Consider the following 21051-nt stretch of genomic DNA (forward strand, 5'->3'; position numbering starts at 1 on the left):
ATATATATATATATATATATATGACTCTATACAACCTCTCTTTTTCTTTTTTCTCTTGCCTTGCTTTTGAAAACTTGATTTTACTTTTATCCTAGGCAGCATGGTTTTTGTCGCTGTTGTTCTTGTCCTCTGCTGACCGCTACGCTAAAGTCGCGTTTCACGCGCGCGCACAGGGGGATTTCAGTAAATATGGATGTCTGCTTTTTGGTCCAGGAGTGGAAGCATTTAACTTTTACTGCCAAATACAAGGCAAGGTGAAGATACCATTCATTTAATTGTGGCTGTGGACTCCTACATATATTTTTTATTATTAATAAAACAATTTATTTCGTGTCGGGGGAGCCTTTGGAATTGTACTAATCGTTCCCCAGTTTATGCACACAAAATGGAGAAAAGCTGTGTGGAACCATGCAGGACCTGCTTGGAGTCCCCTACAGCGGACAGGGGCAGACAAACAAAATGCTACGTCATTTGATCTAAACTCTTAAGTCGCATGTTGATCTCCTGGGCTCAGGCAAACACATCAAAACAGAACCACTCATTCCACTGGGGTGGAGCTCTGATGCATCGTGGAAACTGCGTGACAGAATAACAACTGGATTAACAGAAGCTGTTTTGCAGAGATCGAGTGTGAACTTTGCTGTTAAAAAACGTAAATCAGCCTAGAAGCGATTCATTTCTGAGAGATATCCGGAAGAACTTTTGTTTTAGTTACAAAAACTGTATTCATCCAGGCTTTCATAGTGCAGGCTCACAGCTACGATCACACTGAGGTTGCTTGTACGAGAATGATTTGAGTCATCAGGTGCGAGAGGTGGAAGTTTTCTAGGTGAGGAAATACTGGAAGTGAGTATCCAGTATCTGAGATCAGTAAAGACTATCTGCTACTGTTTGCAACAAAGGCTCATTCTCTTCTGCCGTCCTGGTCACTCACTTCTCAAACGTCCAACCTAGATTCCTCCCCCCTCCCTCTATCTGGTTGCCTGCGGTTGTTTTCCTATAATATTCTCACTGGATTAACTCAAATAAAAGAGTGACCAGAAATGTGACGTGTGTCCCTGAATGGCAATTAAACTCTTTGAAAGCGGTGTAACAGTTTGTTATGAACTCAGTCTTGGCAGTCTGATATGTGTGGCTCTTTAGGCCACTTAATAGGTTTAAAACTGAAAAACTAAGCAGGGATTCTCGATTTGCATCCTTAAGTGTAGCCAGTTTTGTTTATTTGGATGGAAATATAAGTCTGGTGTAAGAGTCTTAAATAGCTACTTCTATAAAAAGAGTTTCATAAAAATTAGGAAATAATCAGAAAAACAGAATATAAAGTTGCTATTACATGTGCTCTACAAATTAATAAAAATAAGTAAAACAATGAATTGTTTTAGTTAATCTGATCTAAAAAAGATATACCTGTACACAGTAATAAATATTACATTTATTCAAGAATTAACACATTTTCTTCATTAAAAAAAGGGCTCACAGTTAGAGAAATAAATGTGAGCCCAAGCTTAAAGTTATAAATTTAAAGTTATACATAACCATCACATACAATACATTTACCCGGTCGTTTAAAGCGTCTTACGTTTACATGCACAGGTGAAAACGAACATCTCTCAAAAGTTCACCTGACTCGGGTCTGTGAGTCAGGGTGACTGACTGATACCAGCTGAGCATATTACTGTCAAAACAAAGCAAGCGGCCACGCCTAAGCAACAGCGTGCAGTTGCAGACATGTTTTGCATTTAAGCAACGTGCTGCTTTTTAAATGTATAATAGTTTATGTCAATTCAGAGAATCCTGACTAATAAGCATCAAAGAAAAGAATACACGTAAAAATATAAGACCTCGTTCAAAGTAAAATGCTGGAGGTGTTTCTTTGAAGTTGTCAGTTAAGATGTTCAGAGGAGGAGGGACGACACGGTGGAAACGCAGGTGGGACGGTTAAAGTGTCGAGTTACCTGGATTTAGTTTTGCTCTGTCAGAAGAACTCGGGCTATTAGGAAAGAAGCTCCTTTCTGAACTGCGCAGCAACAACACTCGGCTCCGCACACCGGGACGTTTTAACACAGCTTTGGGATCACGGAGGTGGAGGTCAGGCGTCCTTCAAGCTAGATTCAGTTACGCAGGTGTAGATTGATTAGGGTAGGGAGACCAGGGCAGGACCGCTCCTGGTTTTCCTGCTAAAACCCAGTGGAGGAAAAAAAAAAAGAAAAAGTGACAAAAGGCAGAAGAAGGAGAATATAGAGGACAGCAGCTACTGAGGAAAGGGCCAGTGGTACGGTATTTACCGAAAAGGACAAGTTCATCATGGGGGTGAGTATAGCATACACGGCTGTTCATTTGTTTTTTTTTAAAGGCAGCCGTCTAGCAGTTGTAATTGATCTGACTATTTGACCGCATCCCTGAAACAAGCTTGAAAACACTGCAAAATTAAATGTGGTGACTTCTTAGGTTGAATCATATCAAGCAGTTTCTGTAGTGTAGTTGGGTAAAAACTTCTAAATTTATACTTCCTATATATATATATCTATATCTATATATATATATATATATATATATATATCTATATATATAGATATAGATATAGCCCTCAGCTCTCCATTCTCCTGCATAGCTTCTCAAATGGCCATTTTTCTCAGCTGAATTCAGATGAAATATTTTTGTTTTCTAAGTGAACACAGTTATCTAATAGAGAACTGCCAAGGATTTCAAATGACCCAATTATACTTGCTTTTGTTAAAGCTGGATAGCTTCCCAAAAAACTCTAACTAAACTATCTATTGGATTAATATGACTTAAAAAAAAGAATAGAGATTTGTGTGTGACTCACAGACAGGCTTGTCAGTCGTTGTGTTATTTTAAGATGTTGCCTTACAAAATGTGTCGAGTGTGTCATGAAATTTCGGGGAACAAAAACAACCCACTGCTCTCAGAAATCATTTGTTCAATTCCCAGTGTTCTACAGCTATGTTTCTGGTTTCCCAGGTTGTCATGACTAGTTTCATCCCCTCCGTTTTCTCGATACTCAGACTTTATGGCACACTTTCAGGTGTTGGTGACCCAGTTTCCTGTTATAATTTGTTTGTTTGTTTGATCGAAACCAGGAAAAGAAACTCATCGAGATGAAAAATCTTATTTCCGAAAACTGTTCTGGGCTGTACACCCGCAACGTTTCTTAACATGACATTGATTTCTTGATAAGTGTTTCATTGTTCGAATGTATTGATATTTATTGATGATATGTTTTTTTCTAAAACTAGATTGAAGTTCCTAATACAACGAGACTTTATTTTTGTTCCTAAACATCAATGTTTTAAGGAAATCAGCCATCTTCGATGCATTACAACAAAAAAAAAAAACAACTAATTGACAAGGTTGTAATGTAAAAAAGAAGAGAATTAAAAGTACGATAAAATAACTCTTTGACTGGAAAATTCCTCACACAAATATTTGAGATGTGTATAAAGTCGTCTTCACTTTATACACGTGACCATTTCTGCTGCAAAATGCCTCAAAGGGTCTTATCAACAAAACCTGCTGTGACAGAATATAATGTACAAAAAACCTGTTCAGCAACATTCTCTGTCTGTATATCTGAGTGAGCTTTTTCTGCGTCTTGTAACAAACAAATCTACATGTAGGTCAATGACAGGTCTTTCGAATGTCTTTGTGCTGTAAATATGATTGCAATCTAAAGGCTTTGTCAAAAACTAGTAGAACAAGCTAAAATGTGGAACAAGGGGCAAAGCGAATAGTTCCTTAAATCATCTGTTTGCACATTATGTGCTAAAAATGATTAATGAGACTCTGAGAAGTTGATTGCCAGAGAACAAATTCTACCTTTTTGCGAGAAACAGCCTTGAAATGAATTCGTATTTGATTGCTGCAACATAATCTCCTAACAGTATCTCCTAACAGCAAACTTGTGGAAGCAGTTGTTGTTTTCCTTTTAAATTCCCCTTTTTCTAATATAATATTTTACGATCATTTTACTTGTAAGCGCAAACTTACTTCCATGTTTTTAAGACAAGCTCAAAATGAGCTGTACTTTATTTGTGCATTAGACTTTTGTTGTCTTTTCACTGTTGACACTTCCTTATTACCCAAGAGACACGGAGCACTCGACACAGATCAAACAGGATTGTATGTCAGTTTGTGCAGCTGCAGAGCTCTGAACTTTACCGACATATAATTGGATTCAAATGAATTTCCAATTCTCAGAAGCGATAGCCGTAGGACATCTTCGTGATGAGTGAAGCCATGACTAAGTGTGTATACATCTTAGAAATTCACAAAATATTTTACATGATTCTTTATACATAGAATCCATATATGGAAAAACAGGAAAGACAAACGATCTTGCAATAGTGCTACCTTCAAGGCTCCGTCAGAGAAAAACTAAAATTAGTTAATGCTGCCTGATAAAACATGAATTGTTCTCATGTTATGAATAATTAAGTCGATTTGAAGAATAACTACATTCGAAATCGACTCCTGTATTTTTTTTTAACAAATTGAAAAACGCAATGATTGCTTTAAAAGGGAGTGGTGCTGGAGAGCATTGTTGTTTGGCCAACAATGGTTACCACCACGGTGACACAGGCTTCATTCAGTGCTTTGCATAAAAGAGGGCCTCACATGCAAATATGCTACTTCTAATAAGATCACACCCAACTCAACCATTTATCAAATTAAGAACATCAAGGACAGAGCTGCTTTTCAGAAAGTTTCAGGCCGCCCGAGGAAGTGACGCACCGGGAATTTCATTACCGCCAGTGAAAAGCTTGCTAGGGAACGGCAGTGGATGGGTATCAGTGATTCTGCAAGCAGACGCATCTTTGCCTGGTCTCAAGACAGGCAGCGAAGAATTTATCTGCAATGTAATAAAAAAAAATAAAACCAGAACACCTAGGACAGACTGAGTCCAGAAACTCATGCGATGTTCAAAGGTGAAAATTGACGTGTCAAAAGAAATCCTCAGATTGAAAGAACTGAGAACCCTGAAGCTGTAAAGTTTGTTTCAGCCTCTAAACTTGGCTTGGATTGTGGAGTCAGCTGTAGCGAACTTGTTGAAACTTCCTTCAGAGCTTATCGATCTCATCTACAGATCTTGCGTCGGGCTGTACAGATGTTCAGAAGCACCTCAATAGTTGCTGGGCAACACACTGTAGATTGGATAAAGGCTCATGTTATTTATAGCGCCAACATTACAAACATTGTAGAGATCTAGAATAACATAAATGCCTTTCTTATTGGTTAATTACGGGTTTTTTTTTTATCCTTCAGTCAAACCCGCCCGGCTAGAATGGTGCAATATTTTAGCTTAATTGGTTACAACAGTCTAAGCATGACCGGAAAAGCAAAGTTTTCCACTTTTGAGAGCAAAAAGTGGAGAATTTCACCAATGGGGAGATAAAATTTCACTCCATTTACCTCCTAATAGTTTGTTTAATTGCCCCCATAAAATGTCTCCATTCTCAGATTTACATGAAGATCAAAACTAAGACATTAAAATCTAACATATATGTATCATTTGCTTGCTTCCTGCTAAAGATCAGTTGATGGGATCTTATCACATCCCAGTAACTGTTCACCTGATAAAAACCATATCCAGAAGCTCCCTATTCATGTTGGGAGCCAGTCAAAAGGGTTTCTTTGTTCAGCTAATCTAATGACAAAACAGGCATCTCCAGTTTGTTTTTGTTTCTTCATACAATATTTGGTTTGCTGAAACCTCAGTCAGCGAAGCTACCATTTAGCTTTCATAAAACAACTAAAGATGGGTGTGTCATCCAAAAAGGTTTGGCATTTTTTCTGCTCTAGGGTATATAATTTCTAGTAGAAATTTTCTACTAAAAAAAACCCCTTGGACTCTAGATCTTTGCAGCCAGAACTTTCATAGCTGAGTAGAGCAGCTGAAGGATTTTGATATTAACAATTCATTAATCCTACTATTGGTTGCCATACAAATAATGCTAAAATGTTACCTTAGCTTTCCAGGTGTCAGTCCAGTAAATGGTTGTTTAGGTGCATTTCAGTAATTTGCACATTTAGTTTTAAACTGATTTAGGTACAATATCAGACTTCTGAATCACTGAACAAGTGAATGTGTGCATGTGTGTGTGTGTAGGGGTGTGTGTGTGCGTGTGTGTGTGTGTGTGTCTGGTCAGATGCAGAAAGATAAACATTTCAAAAGGTGAACAGTGTGCAGGTTCTAGTCAACATGTCTAATTTGTGACAAAAATATAGTTGGTGATTTTATAACATTTTGACTTCATTTAACCAGAAAAACTGAATGAGATCAAGAGAAGAGTTCCCAGGTCCAGGTCCATGTCCCATCGACAAGTCTGCAACCTGCAACTCCAGAACTACAAGTGGATCTGTGGCTTACTAAAAATATTAATCGATAAAATATTAACCTGTACGGGCCTCTATGTCACTGCAAACATGTTTTGTGTGCTGGAGCAGAAACACATCTGAAATGACATCCCTAGGGGGGATTAGGGTTTGGCACTAAATCTACCAGTCTTAAGCTTTTGTTCTTGCCAACTTACTGTGACAATCTTTAACAATAAAAAAAAAAACATTCTCAGCTTGGTTTGTTTAAGCAGGTGCACATCTGCATAATTGGTCGGGTACACCATGTAGAGACTTGCAGGGTCGATGCTATTGTGTTGCTGTTCTCCACCTATGCCTTTTAACAACAAACATCAAGTGCCAAAAGCCCTCATCCTGTGGCTCCTGTGGTCGAAGATGCAGCTCTACATCGATTTGCATCAGTGTCGCCTTTTTTTCCCACAATGTGTTGCAGACAAACAGCTCAGTCATCACAGCTAATAGACTTTGCAGTTTGGTTGGATGACATTTGTAGAGTAAGACATTAACGCATTGGTAAACATTGAAATGACATCATAACGTCCACATTTTTATTTTTATTTTTTCTACTGATGTTTCTTTTCGGTCATTACGACTCTCCCTCTCTGAGCTTTGGTATCTCAGCAACCAAGTCCGAACAGGTGTTGGGAGTAAACGTCTTTTTTCTACTGCTCAAATATCGGCAGGCAGAGTTTGAATGCATGACGTTTTGATCCAAGCCAACCAAGCTTTGTATCCGTCCAAGCAAAAAAAAAAAAAAAAAATATATATATATATTGCAGCACATGCACTGCGGAACCTGCAGTGTTCTTTTGAGTGTGAGGTTGGACTGATCTGATTGCATCTAATAGAAAACCAGAAAATAACACTGTGGTAATTTGACAACTCATCTTTGCGCAAAAAAAAAAAAAAATGTTCCATGTATCGTGGTTTTGCACCTATAAACAAACACACCATAGCTGTCTTGCTTTCTTTTCTGTTCTTGACAGTTTTTGAAGAAAGGCTTTCAGTCCTCCTTTCTTATTGTATAATTTTTCCTAAGTTAAACTTCATGCTTTATACCCAAGGCTAGACTTCAGCAAGGGTATTTTAAGTAAATAACCAACTATTTGAAAATTATAACAGCCAAGCAACTTGGTGGTAATAAAAGTCAGGCTTCACATATTTTGCACATTTCACTGACTGCTGTTTTGCTAGATGCAAACATGAATATTTTTATTATTTGGATCGAAAACCTCCTTTCAAATGAACGGCTAGATTTTTATTTTTTTTATTTTACCAATGTAAACTTGCAAAAATGAATCAACAATTACAAAACGGTTTTGATTGTTCCAATTCTAATTAAGGATTTTCCATTAAAAAGGTCATAAACACTTTTTATTCAAATGTAGTGTTTTTTTTTTTGTTTTTTTTGATACCCGTTGTATAGTGGCTTATCTTTTGCAGGTTGCCTGTGTCTTTATTAGGAACAAATGTCTAAGCTGAATTAAAAACTGTTAAAAGTCTGAATCTCGCAGATGTGGGAATAATTTTGGGCTTAGCTGTAATTTCAATCTGCCGTAAACTGCGTGCTTAAAGAGAACGTTTACAGGTAGAGCACTGAAACCGGGCCACACGTCCTCTGAAATCTGGCCCTGGTTTCACAGACACCTGTTGCTCATGTGATGTCTGTTGTCTTCTGTCCTCAGGCATCTCAGACATCCTTTCAAGAAGCAGCGGATATCGACATACCACTTAATCCAAATATGCCAAGTAAGTGAAGAGTCCATCTCTGGTTGTTTTGCAGTAATAGATCAAATGTGGGCTCAGGAAGCTAAAACATTTGAAACTGCAGGGAAAAACTGTTGAATCCCAGTCAAGGGGTCCTTTTCTGGCTCCTTTACAAGTCCTAGATCAGGCCCTTTCAGCTCCAGTCCTCAATGGCCAGTTGTCCAGCAGTGTTTAGATGTGTCCCTGGTCCAACACACCTGCATCAAATGGCTGATTGACCTCCTCAGTATGCAGTGGATGACTGGAGTCAAAGATCACTGTTCTTGATTATATTTTAATTTTCTGTCTTTGATATTCAGATTTATTAATTTATTTACTTTGCTTTTTTGCAGATGCTCAACAAAAACCCATGGCGAACTCAAAACCTCAAGCAGCAAAGATGTCAAGGACAAAGAAAATAATCTGGATTCTGATGGCAGTTGTGATTTTGGCCATACTGGTCATTGCAGGATATTTTAGTAAGTCCCCAATTCCCGATAACATTACACGTTATGAATGTTGTTTTTTGAGGATAGCAAACGAGTTTGCTATTTTAAACGAGACTTTCCTTTGCACTTCAGCAGAACAAATGTTTCTATGTGAAGAATCATTTCCAGGATTTAGCGTCACACATTTCTAACCCATGTTCTGCTCTACCGTTCTCACATGTGCCTCCTCTCCCCTCCAGTTAAGAAGCTAATTGAAACCCATTACTACTACTGCACACGCTCGGCGAAGTTCATCCCACTCGCTAAATCCTGTGATGGGCACGCTGATTGCTATGATGCAGAGGATGAGGCTTATTGTACGTCAGAATTCAAAGCAAACAGCACATTCCCAGGTACGACAGAAACACCCGACACGTTCACATATTATCCTGTAAGCAAAACTAGAGCTTGGAAGCGAAATCGTGACTTTTTTTCCCCCCCTTTTCATCCTCTCAGTGCGTCTAATTTCCGCTGCTAGTGTCCTCCAAGTGTTCAATGGCAAAACGTGGAGAACCGTCTGCAACGACGACTGGACCGCACAGCACACCGAGACTGCTTGCAAACAACTAGGATACACAAAGTGAGTTTTAACGGTAGTACGACTGAAGAAACTGGTTGTTTGGTCTTGGGTTACACAGAGCCTCCCCTTTCTCCTTTACTCTCCGTGAACAGATCCCCAACAAGCAAAAGTGTCGACGTTAGCACTTTGCAGTATTCTTTAAAAACTGGACCATTCGCAGCAGTCTGGAGTGGGAGTGGAAGCACACCAGTACATCAGGCAACCACTGACCGGTGAGAACAACACAGTTTTCGTCATGTTTTTTTTTTTTAAAAAAGGAAGAAAAAAGTCGTGTTTGTTTGTGGCACTTGCAGGGATGATTTATGGCCAAACTGAGGTTTCAAGCCATCTGAGCAGACCAAAAGATCTCTCTATTAAAAAAACTAAAAACGAAAGTTAACATACTATAAATATTAATCTGCTATTACTGTACAAAAACTTCCCTCCACTTTTCTTTTTGACTCTTGTCTTTTCTTTACAAAGTTTCTGTTCCTGTAAGGCACTGTAATGCATAAGAAAAAGTCCAGTTTTTGTTCCTCAAAAGCATTTTCTACTAAACTGAACAAACAGGTGCTTTACTCCGACAAAACGGAACAAAAACTGAGGCATAGTTCAACATGGGTTAAAGTTAGAGAAGCAGGGGAAAGATTATTCCTACACGTCCATCATTTAAGTTGCTTTCGGTTACATTAGCATACACCGCTCTTGGCTTATCACCCTTTCTTTTTTTGTACAAACAGCAGCGTGTGCCGCACTGGATCTGTGGTCTCTTTGAAGTGCTCAGGTGAGTTCTGGTTTTAGAAAACCCAGTGTGTCGTCGTGTGACTGCATTGTTTCCAGGGTTTTCATGACATTAAATAGGTTTCAGTGGAGATGAGCATTAGAGGTGACAAGTTTCACACATGCAGGCCTAAGCAACCCCTAGAAAGTCATAACACATTGTGTTCATTCCTGCTGCTAGGATACTAAGAGTTCACATCGCCCCGTCTGCCATCAATCTTTATAGATATTGTTTTTCTTGCATCTACGCCTCTGTTATTTTATCCATTGGTATTAATACTATAAAACTGCCCTCTTGTTCCTCTATATGTTACATACTTTTAATATGCACCTTTATCAAACAGATAATACCAAGTATTACAAGATGAACATTTGTGATCACTATGTGATAATTTGTCAACCTTATGATGTAAAATTAAGCACTGTTGGAGAGCAGGACAAAAAATTATTTGCTAGTGGGTGTTGTCGTTAAAAACTGTTTATCCTAAAAATTGCTGTATTGGTCAGATTGTGGACAGGTGAACAGTGTGGATCGCATCGTTGGTGGCGTGGATGCCCATATAGAGGATTATCCCTGGCAAGTCAGCCTGCATAATGGCGGGCACAGGTGTGGAGGCTCACTGGTGTCAGCACGCTGGATTGTCACTGCCGCCCACTGCTTCACGTTAGTAAAATCACAGCCGTTTTTCTTGTGGATTTTGGTTTGCCATGAAATATTAAACCCCCTTCCTCCTGTCTCTCTCTCTCTCTCTTTCTCCCTACTTTATTCTCGGGCCCCTGCAGCAATAACAAAGAGGTGAGCCGGTGGACAGTGATGTCAGGAGAGACATTCATGTCCGCATTTGGAACCTCCTCTGTGGACAAGATCATAATCCATGATCAATACAATACAGATACAAACGACTACGACTTGGCAATGATGAGGCTGAGCAGCCCGATCTCAGTGGGAGGTTAGACTTTAACGCTGTACACCTAAAAACACGCAAAATCTGAACATGTTCAGATCAATCTCTTAAAGGTCAGGTGACCTTTAAGAGATTTCTGAACATTTATCAAGAGCCCTTTACTGACATCTAGTGTTCAGTGTTTTAAACTGCAATGTAATTTTAAATTTAAATCAACAAAGCTGATAAATTATTATTTTTTTGACAGCTTCTCTGTAGAGATTCTTACGCATTCTGATGATGGTAATCGTACATGTTTGAAAAGCAGCTAATTCAACTCGCCTTTGTAACTTTCTTAATGTTCAGACAAACGCAAGCCGGTGTGTCTCCCACCTAAAGACCTCCCCCTTCCTTACAAGGCTCCTGTGGTTGTCACAGGCTGGGGATTGCTGAGAGAAAATGGTGAGACTCTTACGTGAACCAAGGGAGGAAAAACAAACAAACAAACAAAAAAGTTTTCCTTTGGTAATCTAACGCTACAGCAGATTTGTTTTACCTTTTCAGGGAAAACTGCAACTAGACTGCAAATGGCCAATATCGAGATTATCAGTCGAAACACATGTTCCGGTATTTATGGATCCTCACTATCGCAAAGGATGATCTGTGCTGGCATCTTGGCGGGAGGCGTGGATTCCTGCCAGGTAGTCGGGGGGTCAATTTAAATGCATAAATTGAGTTTCTTGACAATTCATTACTGTTCTGTTCTTGCAAATGTCTGAGTTTTTTTTTTTTAATACTGAGCCATTTGTGTTGTGGTTAAAACTGCAGGGCGACAGCGGAGGCCCCTTGGTGTACCTTTCCTCCTCCAGTCAGTGGAATCTGGTGGGAGTGGTGAGCTGGGGTGACGGCTGCGCTCGGCAAAACCGGCCTGGCGTCTACAGCAACGTGGATGACATGCTCAACTGGATCTATACAGTCATTGAGGTACTGCACGCAAACAAAGGAAGCTCCATTTTTGCAAGCTTCAATTACATTAGTTTTTTCTTCTTTTTATTTTTATTTTTTTCAGAAAAACTCATGATGTTCCACTGTGACTAGAGCCACTACATGGATTTCAGGCATTTTTACCCGAGACGGACTGTGAAGCTCAAAGTTCTTGTTTTAGCACTGCTGTATGGAAATAAGAGGACTTTTGGGGGAGAAGAGCGGAATATGCACATTTGCTGTTAATGAAACACTTGCATTATGCCTGTGCCACAGAAGTATGGATGCAGACATATTCATTTTCACAGATTGTGCCATTATGTCTGTATTTACCTCAGGGAACGTGTGTTTTTTTGTTTTTTCTTTCTGTTGCCTAATTAAGGTTTCAAAAAGTATTAGCTTTTATTTTTTCTGTCTTTAATCTGGAAGCACTTTTTGGCAAAACAAGCCAGTCAGAGCAGATTCAGTGACGTGTTTTTATGCAATAAAGGATGCTTTTATGGTGCTGGATTTGTGACCTTTCTCTCCACTTAACGCCTAGTAATGCATTTTTACAGGCAAAGATATTTTACAATGTAATTGAAAAAAAAATAGCATTTCATTGTATCACAGTGACTCACGTCACGTTATGGATTCTTTAAAAGTGCAGGTCAAATAATTTTTTGCCTTTCCATGTAAATTAAACGTTGTTGCTGTTAACATTTATTTGGTTTTAACATATACTTGTAAATAGTCTGTAAATATGATAAATTTTTTCTCACCTTGGAGGCTGTTGTGCTGAAGTGCAAATAAAACTGGGAAATTAACGTCTTTCATTTTGTTCTCGTCTGCTTCACACGTGTGAACAAACCACTGCAACAAAGTATTTAACCATTCAATATTAGTTTATTCCTATTATTAAGATGTTTTTGATTAACTGGGAAACATTTTAATGAAATTCCAATCTCCAGTAAAATGTATTAGTTTCTATACATTTGACAACACATCAAGTTTCAATTGACGTTACTTCTGGGGTCAAACTGATTCTCAGGATATCTAGTCGACTATAACCAACTGGAAATCAGGAATGAAAACCTTGGCAGTGATTTTAAACATCTTGGACAGATGTATGTAATTTTATATGAAATCTCTTTATTTGTCCATATTTAGAAAGGGCAGTGAAAAAAAAAAAAGATTCACATCAGCAGGAGCCCTCCGGGAAATGGAAAGCAAACAAGAAGGTGCAAACTTGACATTTTCTAAACTCCTCTGCTCAAACTCTTCAAACTGATGCTCCATTATTTCACCCCATGCAGTTTTGGCTGTAAAACTGAGTTAATCATTGTCATCATTTAAGAAGACAGAAGAACATTGCAGGAACACACACACACACTTTGAACTAAACACAACTGATGGATGTGCTTATCTTCTTGAACCACGGCTGTGGCCTTTGAACGGGTTGTCCTGGTTTCATCCATATGAAAACAAATAAGATAAAAGAGCCAAGATTAGTTTGTATGCTGCAAAATAAAAAGAGGTAAATGTGGAGAGTAATCTAACTTCCCATATTTCTTCATACCTCCTCATCACTGTCATCAAAAGCAACTCCTCGAGAAGTCTGACTCTGACTCTGAGAACCGAACTTGGGGAAGGACGACGATGATGACGATGATGATCTGTGTTTGACAGGAACAGAATTCAGCTTCGAGAAAAACGGCATGCATCTGTGGCTTTTCTCTGCTAAATGTTAGCTTAGCACAAACCTTGGAGGCGGCCTGGTAGCTTTCATTACGGGTATATCTTCGTCTGAGTCATCTATGATCACCTGAAGACGGTCGAACAGCACGGAGAGGAATTATGTGTTACGTTTATGAAGGTTGCAGGAATATTTTCCATGTGACAGGTAAGCTCTAGAATTTATTTTTTTGACTTAATTATTATTATAATTATTTCTAGCCAGGTTCTCTTTTATAACTTCCCATTTCATGATGTCTTTTTTTTTTATTCTTTTTTTAAATTTTCATTTGACAATTTCTACAGTCCGAGCCCGACACCGAAGCAAAATTCGAGCCAGGCCAGACCAAAATTATTTGCTCGATGGTCAGGTTATCTCGGGCTTCTGTGGCGAGTTTCAAAAGCCCATAAAACATTCAGTAAAGAATAGACCAGATGTAAATGCACAATATAAAGTCGTGTTAATCTACTTAATAATTGATTTGGTAGTTTATCATGATGAGGAAAGAAAGACAGTAATGTGCAGATGTTTGTTAGACTGTAAAACATGCAGCTCCGCCCTGCTCTGCTCCCATCAATCACACATCCCAGATAATTTGCAGATGAGTCACCCTGCGGTTACAAGTGACAAAACTGAGCTGGAAGTTGCTAAACAAAATCTAAAGTTACACTGGTTACTCAAATTACACTCTAAAAACAAGAGCAGTGAAATCTTAATTGAAGCAATATGTCGGGGTTGACTTCAGGCTCGCACCTGTAATTAAAGTTAATTACTTATGATAAGTTAATTACTTGGGTCAGACTGGACTTGGACACTGGCTTGTTTTTTTTTTTTTTTGTCCCGATATAAACTCTAAAATTAGTAGAGTTGAGACATAAGCAACAAAGAAATGTTGAAATCCATTGAAGTTGGTGAATAAAGCAAAAATCTCAACGGACGCTTATTCGTTAATTTACCTCTTCGGCTGCAGAAGAAGTGGATCTTTGGGACGTAGCCTGAAAAGCTGAGAAATGGGAAGAGATAAAAGACATAGCATTGAGAAAATAGGAAATAATCGAAAATATTTCAGCGGATTATTCTTAATGAATGAAGCGTCCCCTCTACCCTGAAATATGTTTCTGGTTTGAGATGCTGGTGCTGATCTCTGGGAACGACCCCGACCCCGACCGGCCGGCTTTGCTTCTGAAGCAGCAGAACCTGGACAGAACAAAGAACATAAGATTTACTGAGACAAAAAAAACCACACACACACATCTGCAACGCAGAATTAGATGGAAAGTTCTTCACGACAATTTGGGTAAGCGCTTTATTAAGAGAAGTCCTGCAGTGAGAGTCATGCAGACTCTCACTGCAGGACTCCAGTGCTGGTTTATTTGTTTACCACTTTATGCAACTCGGGTGACCTTCCGAGGCCTGAGGCTCTGAATTTGACTGTGCAGAACTTTCCCGGTCGGCCCACGCCCAGATTCCGGCCTGAATGACGTGTCGAGGGCACATTTGCAAAAAATTCCAGTTGGTTTGCATATTCAAATCCAGAAATCAGAAACTAGCTTTCTTTCCGGCTACGTGGACTTCTTCAGTAAATTAGGCCCGACATAAATACAGAACAAATTGGCAGCAACTGCTATAGTTCACTGAATGCCTGGTGAATAACTAGCAGAAAGGTCTCCACCTGTATGAAAACAGTGAGCAGAAGGTATTAGATATCGTTATTAATGCCAGACTTCATAGGTCTGATAAAAATAGGTCCTGTTACGAATTTGACTGGATGGCAGCAGCCATTTATCTCAAGGTCACATGGTAGCTGAATTTAGAGAGAGTAACAACAAATAAAATTAAATCACAAACCAATATGGTTATGAGCACGGCTGGTTTAGGCTAGATTTACTTTATTAACATGAGGTAAGTCCTCCGATTTGCAGAGATACGTTAATGGTGAAAGGTGCAACTTGCCATACTGGTGTGAAACGAGAATAAAGTTGGATTTTAGTTCAATAAAGTCAAGCTAATTTTGTTCAATTTGAACAAAACTTAACTTTCTATTTTTATTTGACTGACATGAACATCTTGAGTAGAAGCCGTGTCTCTTTAAATGTCTTTGCTGTATTTAGATGTGTTTTAAGTTTTGTTGTTGAATTGACAAACAAAACACTGCATATGACAAAAGCACCTCCTGACTTCCACGTGGGACCCTCACCTCTCCCTCTGCCCCCGCCCCGACTTCCTCGCCCTCGACCGCCTCCTCGTCCTCTGCCTCGGCTCGGAGCAGGAAGCGACCCCGAGTCCTCGTCGGAGTCCATGGTGGCGTCTGCGGGCCCGTCCGACAAATCGAGGTCACCGCGCTCCATCCGGTGGGCTCTGGCTCGGTTGATGGCCTGAGACACAAACGCAAAGTGAACCACAAGCTCTTCGCGTCGTCTGAAAAAGCCCGGTTGGTATTCTACCCTACTTCTTTGATGTCGTCCTCTTCTTCAGTCGTATTCTTCTTGGAGTCCCTGAATTTCTGAATCTGAAAAATAAAAAATAAAATATCCGTTAACCACCTGTGACGGCGCCGCACGACGCGACGGTTTGCTCTCCGGTTGCCCGTCTTGCCTCTGCATCGATATCTTGCTCTGTGGTCACTCCTCTGCTCTGAAGATGCCGCTGCGTCTTCTCCAGCTGGTAGGTGATGAGCTCCTCGATGGCGTCCTTCTCGTCTTTGTCCACGAACTCCTGGATGGCTTTCCCCATGCCCTGCTCGGTCAGCAGGGACAGCTGCACCTTCTGTGAAGACACACACACGCACAGTGGCAACATCGGACGAAGCGCTGGGAAAAAACGAAATCCTGCGAGTGACGTCAGCATTTCATTTGATGTTTACTCACCTGCTCAGCCGCTTCAAAGTACTGCTTAACCAGGTCCTCCACTCTCAGTCCCTCAACAGCAGCGGGTTTTACTAGCTTGCTGTAGTCGACATTGAACTCGTCTAAAATTAGCAATAAATAATGAATACATAAAACAAATAACACATTCTTAACGTATAAAATACCTGGATGTCTTACGAAAGAACCCACTAACGATATATATAAAAAAAGCAAGACTGATTATTTCCTAATTTTGTTTCAAATTTAATTAACTTGATTTTATCCAATATGGTTCCAGTCAGAGGTTTAGAAACTAATCATTCGCATGAATGTCATTATTTCTTGGATTTTAAGCCGTTGACGTCCACATTTTTTTTTTTTGTATGTAAAATTGTCAAATTGGGTTCCCGTGCCTTCATTTGGCAACATTTCATATTTTGTAAAATGAACTGAGACAACTGAGTTTTCCAACAAGGTAACAACCCCAGAGAGATAAAGAAGGTCAACATCAAGCTTTTGGGAATGACTGTGACATTAATACTCTGGAAAAAGGAAAGCAGAGATGCATCCATAAAAGAATAAAATTCCTCAATTTATGCCCGATGAGTGGATTCAAAAAGAAAAAGTCAGCAGAAACGTATTTAGGCGAAGTCCGACCTTTGACGCCCTCCTTTTGCTCACGCTTTCTGAGGAAGTGGATTATATCTTTTGGGTTAGCCACGCGGTCCACAAACTTCTGACTGAAGCGAGAGGTGTTGAACGTTTCAAAACCTCCGCTGTAGTCCACCTGGAGACAAGAACAAGGGGAATTCACTCGCTGACGAGCGCTGACGTAAAGATGAGTGCCGAACTCAGCTCACCCTCAGTCGGATTAAAGGTTTCTCCGGCGTGAGCGGACAGCCGAGTCTTTCCCTCTCGGCTTCCTCTAACATCTCAGAGACCTGCGTATGGACAAGAAGGAAAAGATTAACAGAGGCGGATGGAGTGAAATCTTAAACCAGCGCAGTGCATTTTAAGACGAACGTCGCTTACCTTTGCAAAGCACAGGTTCTCCACCTTCTTTGTAACCTGAGGAGTATCAGGCGTGAAGAGGTCCTCGTAGTCGGCCAGCACGACATCCTGGATGAAGAACTGACGGACTGTCTTCAAAGGGATCTTCTGCATGTTCATTTTACGACCTTTGACTCTAAGCAGTCCTATATGCCTAAGCGAGCACAACGGCAGAGGCTTGAAAACTGCAGCTGTTCAAAATACAATAAAAAATTTCCTGCAGTGTGTGTGTGTGTGTGTTTACTTCTTGGTGGCCTCTCCAGGCGACAGGGACGTGGCTACAGAGCTTCCTGGCTGCGTCACGTAGAAAAGCTGCTGCTCGTTTCTCTTTGGAGTAATCAAACACTCGTGTTCATGGCCCCAAACAACCAGGTCGATGAAATCATCCAGGAACTGCTCAGGAATGTAGTTTGTGGGACCGTGTTTACTCCTAAACAGAAAAATGGCACAAATACTGCTCATTTTGAAAACAACGCATTACCTTTATGATTATAAATAACATGAGAGAAAAAAAAAAGCAGAAATAACGTATTTCTCAATTGGCCACTCCTTCTTAAAACAGTTTGACGTTGCTTTTCAATATGGCCGCTCCTCGCATAAACGGTAGTAGGATAAGGTGAAAACATGTTCATTATACAAGACGCACATTTAAGCAATAAATTCAATATTGCATGTTAATATAAACTCAACTAATCAAAGGTGGTGCTTGCTTATGCAAGATAAGGCTGTGAACCTGATCTGACAGGCCTGGTAGTAAAGAAACACATAATCAGAGAAGCAGCCATAGGGCCCATGGTAACCCGTAGTAACTTTTAGAAACAGATGCATATATAAATATGTTCTTTACATATTTGTTAAAACCATCACAATGTTGTGACAAGATGGTATGAGACAGATAATTTGTGAAAGAAAAAAAAAATTCAAGCTCCTCTGCCTTCTTACAGTGCTAACTACAGATATACACTGCTGGGTCAGAAACAACCAATCACAGCCAGGAGGAGGGCCTCAGCACTGTCAATCACTCTCACGTACGCACTGTTCACACTCTCCACCTTTCTCTCTGCTGCAGCTGGTTCACTACAACACCCTGCCATTAATGCTTAGTTAGCATGTCTCTCAGGATCACCTTTCGGTGATATAACCCTGAGAGACAATGGAATAGTTTAGGTTAAAGGCTGCACACATGTTAGAATGGCCCAGTTAAAGTTCAAACCTAAAATACTGACTATAGATTTTAGTAGAAGGGGCTGAATAGAAACACAAAATGTTGTAAATTATCTTACGTGTCACTAAATTACTTTTTAGTTTGAGTATTTTTGCAAGGCATTGTATTTGTTCCAATACAAATTCTACCAACTAAATTAAAACTGTTCACATCACTCATGTCTGAGGACACACCTGTTCTGGTGAATCGCAAAGAGGTTAAACCAATTATCTTGATCCTCTTTGGGTCGAAGCATGGTGACCTGCTTGTTGACAAACATCCTGTACAGGCGCTCATCCGGGATCGAACCTTAACAGGCATTCATACAAAATTTAGGTACAAAGCAGATGAGAATTTAACAAATAGGAACCAGTGGGAAACCCAAACCTACCAAGACCATACAGGGCCAGCTTGGTGCTGCCTTTCTGCAAGAGGATTGGACTAATCTCTATCATCTCCACAGAGTGAGAGTGACCAAAGTGATTGACGAGACCAGACGCGCTCAGCAGGTCCAGCGCACACAAACCTTCCGCCTTGAAATAAAAGACGTTTTAAGGATGAACACACAGATAAACGAAAGAAAATATATTACTCAGGATTCATTTGTATTTGATGTACTCGTCGTTTTTCAAGCAGAAGGAACTCACCCCGGTTGGATCGTCGTGGTTGCCATGAATACTGAAGACAGGGATGGAAATGTTCAGGTTTTCATCCTGATAGTTCACCCAGGGGAACCTGCAACACAACGATTCATTCATTCGGTACATATGCAACACTGATGGAAAACCCCGAGAGGCAGGCAACAGCAAAAAAAAAAAAAAAAAAAACACACAAAAAAAACAAAACTGACTGTGTTGTGTTGAAGTTAATGGTCTGGTCGCTGAGGATGTTGAAGGTCACCGGCGAGTCGCCCATGCAGTATTTCCTCAGCATAGTGATGCAGCTGTGCAGGCATCGTCTTGACGGCTTGTTCTCGTGAAACAAATCCCCACCCAGCAGGATGAAATCTACCTACAGCAAAATAAATTAAAAATAAATCAGGCAGCAGAGAAAAAAAAAAATTATTCAGACAAAACAAGATGGAAATATTGACTTCCGCACCAGATCGCGGCAACTCGCACACACCTGATTCTCCTTGGCACATTCCAGGATTTCGTTCAGTGTGTTGAAGGAGTCACTGCCACGAATCGCGTCTTTCTCAAGGTAACCGAGGTGAATATCAGTGGAAATCAGGATCTTGAATGTATCCTCATCATCCCTGGAAAAGTGAAAACGAAATGTGATGATAAACACAGCTTTGATCTTTAAGAGAGGCACAATACAATCAACTGTCCACTGTTGCTTGTAGAGGCAGCATCCAGAAGTTGAAAAATTTGACTAAACTTGAATGCATTATTTAACTGTGTTATATGTAATTAGTTTAAATCCGTCAGCATGATTGTAGTCTATATACATTGGATGTCCTACTTGTTTTTTTGTTAAGTTCCTTGAGACAACATCTGTCGGAGCTGTATGAATAAATTTAATTTGTACTTTGCCACCTTTAATTTGATACCAACAGATGACCAGTGCAAAGAGGTTTGAAGCATAATAGTGATAAAGGAATGATCTGTAAATAGAAAGAGTATGATCTAACTAAAATGTGGTGGAGATGCATTTTTCAGAAAGGAAAAGGGAAACTGGATGGAAAACTTACAATGTGTTTTCTGAAGACATGACGACACAAGAGGCTCTATTCAAAAGCTGGCACGTTAACAAATGGCTCCACTGTAGAGAACAGAACAGAGACAAGTAGATTATAGACATGGGAAACGATTCTCAGAAATCCAGTTGTATATAAGCATCCTGCTTCTTAAGACCTCCTCTGTTCATTCAAATCCCACGATTTCTTTCAACTTTTCTAACTTTTTTGCTTTTATAACCATCAGTCATAAAGTAAAACATAGTGCCTACGTTATTATCTTTTTTTATTTATCTTTTTAAAGAAAGCCTGATTTTTGTCAAATGAAATTACTTCCGGAAAGAATAACTATAGCGAATAGCTTCTAAAACATAGCAATTCAGTGTTGTATGGACTAACACCATGCTATTTAACAATAACTAAAGTGGCGGCCATGGCTAATAGAAGCGTGTGACTCAATGGTAATGTAGCATGGGGATAGTAAAGTTAGCATTTTTAAAAATCCCATGGTGCAATGCACCAGCTTTCTTTGCATGGAAGCTAGCTTTAGTTAACATTTAATATGTATGCGTAACATTGGCTTGATAAGTACACAAAACATATAAAACACGGATGAAACTGTAAGTCTTGCCACCAACCTCCCATGAAGTCTCTATTTACCCTGAAAATCCCGGTAACTCTTGCAAAACGTCATTTCCCCCCTTTAGAATGCTCACGGTTATTGTAGTTTTTATTCTTGG

General features: G+C 39.7%; 2 protein-coding genes across 4 annotated transcripts in view; one reads left to right on the plus strand and one right to left on the minus strand.

The window, feature by feature from the left end:
- Positions 1 to 12626, plus strand: part of tmprss4a (transmembrane serine protease 4a) — a 13467-nt gene extending 841 nt beyond the window's left edge. The window contains exons 1-13 of one of the 2 annotated variants that reach the window (XM_007549362.2): positions 1685 to 2310; positions 8061 to 8124; positions 8475 to 8600; positions 8810 to 8962; positions 9066 to 9189; positions 9282 to 9401; positions 9909 to 9952; positions 10456 to 10612; positions 10732 to 10898; positions 11199 to 11294; positions 11397 to 11533; positions 11661 to 11816; positions 11902 to 12626. In XM_007549362.2, the coding sequence (XP_007549424.1) occupies positions 2305 to 2310; positions 8061 to 8124; positions 8475 to 8600; positions 8810 to 8962; positions 9066 to 9189; positions 9282 to 9401; positions 9909 to 9952; positions 10456 to 10612; positions 10732 to 10898; positions 11199 to 11294; positions 11397 to 11533; positions 11661 to 11816; positions 11902 to 11913 (1362 nt within the window). In that variant the 5' untranslated portion in view covers positions 1685 to 2304 and the 3' untranslated portion in view covers positions 11914 to 12626. Of the gene's footprint in view, positions 1 to 1684; positions 2311 to 8060; positions 8125 to 8474; positions 8601 to 8809; positions 8963 to 9065; positions 9190 to 9281; positions 9402 to 9908; positions 9953 to 10455; positions 10613 to 10731; positions 10899 to 11198; positions 11295 to 11396; positions 11534 to 11660; positions 11817 to 11901 lie in introns of those variants that run through there. The other variant, XM_016670156.1, reaches the window with a different exon arrangement.
- Positions 12627 to 12925: 299 nt separating this feature from the next.
- On the minus strand, positions 12926 to 21030 carry mre11a (MRE11 homolog A, double strand break repair nuclease). 2 transcript variants are annotated; one of them, XM_007549365.2, is made up of 20 exons: positions 20950 to 21030; positions 20327 to 20397; positions 19756 to 19888; positions 19481 to 19641; positions 19278 to 19365; positions 19022 to 19163; positions 18825 to 18939; positions 17671 to 17856; positions 17409 to 17580; positions 17237 to 17317; positions 17034 to 17163; positions 16398 to 16498; positions 16126 to 16296; positions 15980 to 16039; positions 15728 to 15905; positions 14635 to 14727; positions 14487 to 14533; positions 13559 to 13620; positions 13375 to 13471; positions 12926 to 13259 (listed from the first exon to the last, which is right to left on the minus strand). In XM_007549365.2, exons 2-20 carry the CDS (start codon positions 20344 to 20346, stop codon positions 13218 to 13220), a joined length of 2079 nt encoding a protein of 692 aa, XP_007549427.1. In that variant the 5' UTR covers positions 20347 to 20397; positions 20950 to 21030; the 3' UTR covers positions 12926 to 13217. The 2 variants fall into 2 exon arrangements, with proteins under 2 accessions (XP_007549427.1, XP_016525739.1); XM_016670253.1 differs by lacking the exons at positions 20327 to 20397; positions 20950 to 21030 and having other exon boundaries at positions 19481 to 19637; positions 19756 to 19874.
- Between the last annotated feature and the right edge of the window lie 21 nt (positions 21031 to 21051).

Source organism: Poecilia formosa, unplaced genomic scaffold (assembly GCF_000485575.1).
Source record: "Poecilia formosa unplaced genomic scaffold, Poecilia_formosa-5.1.2 Scaffold31, whole genome shotgun sequence".
Taxonomy (NCBI): domain Eukaryota; kingdom Metazoa; phylum Chordata; class Actinopteri; order Cyprinodontiformes; family Poeciliidae; genus Poecilia; species Poecilia formosa.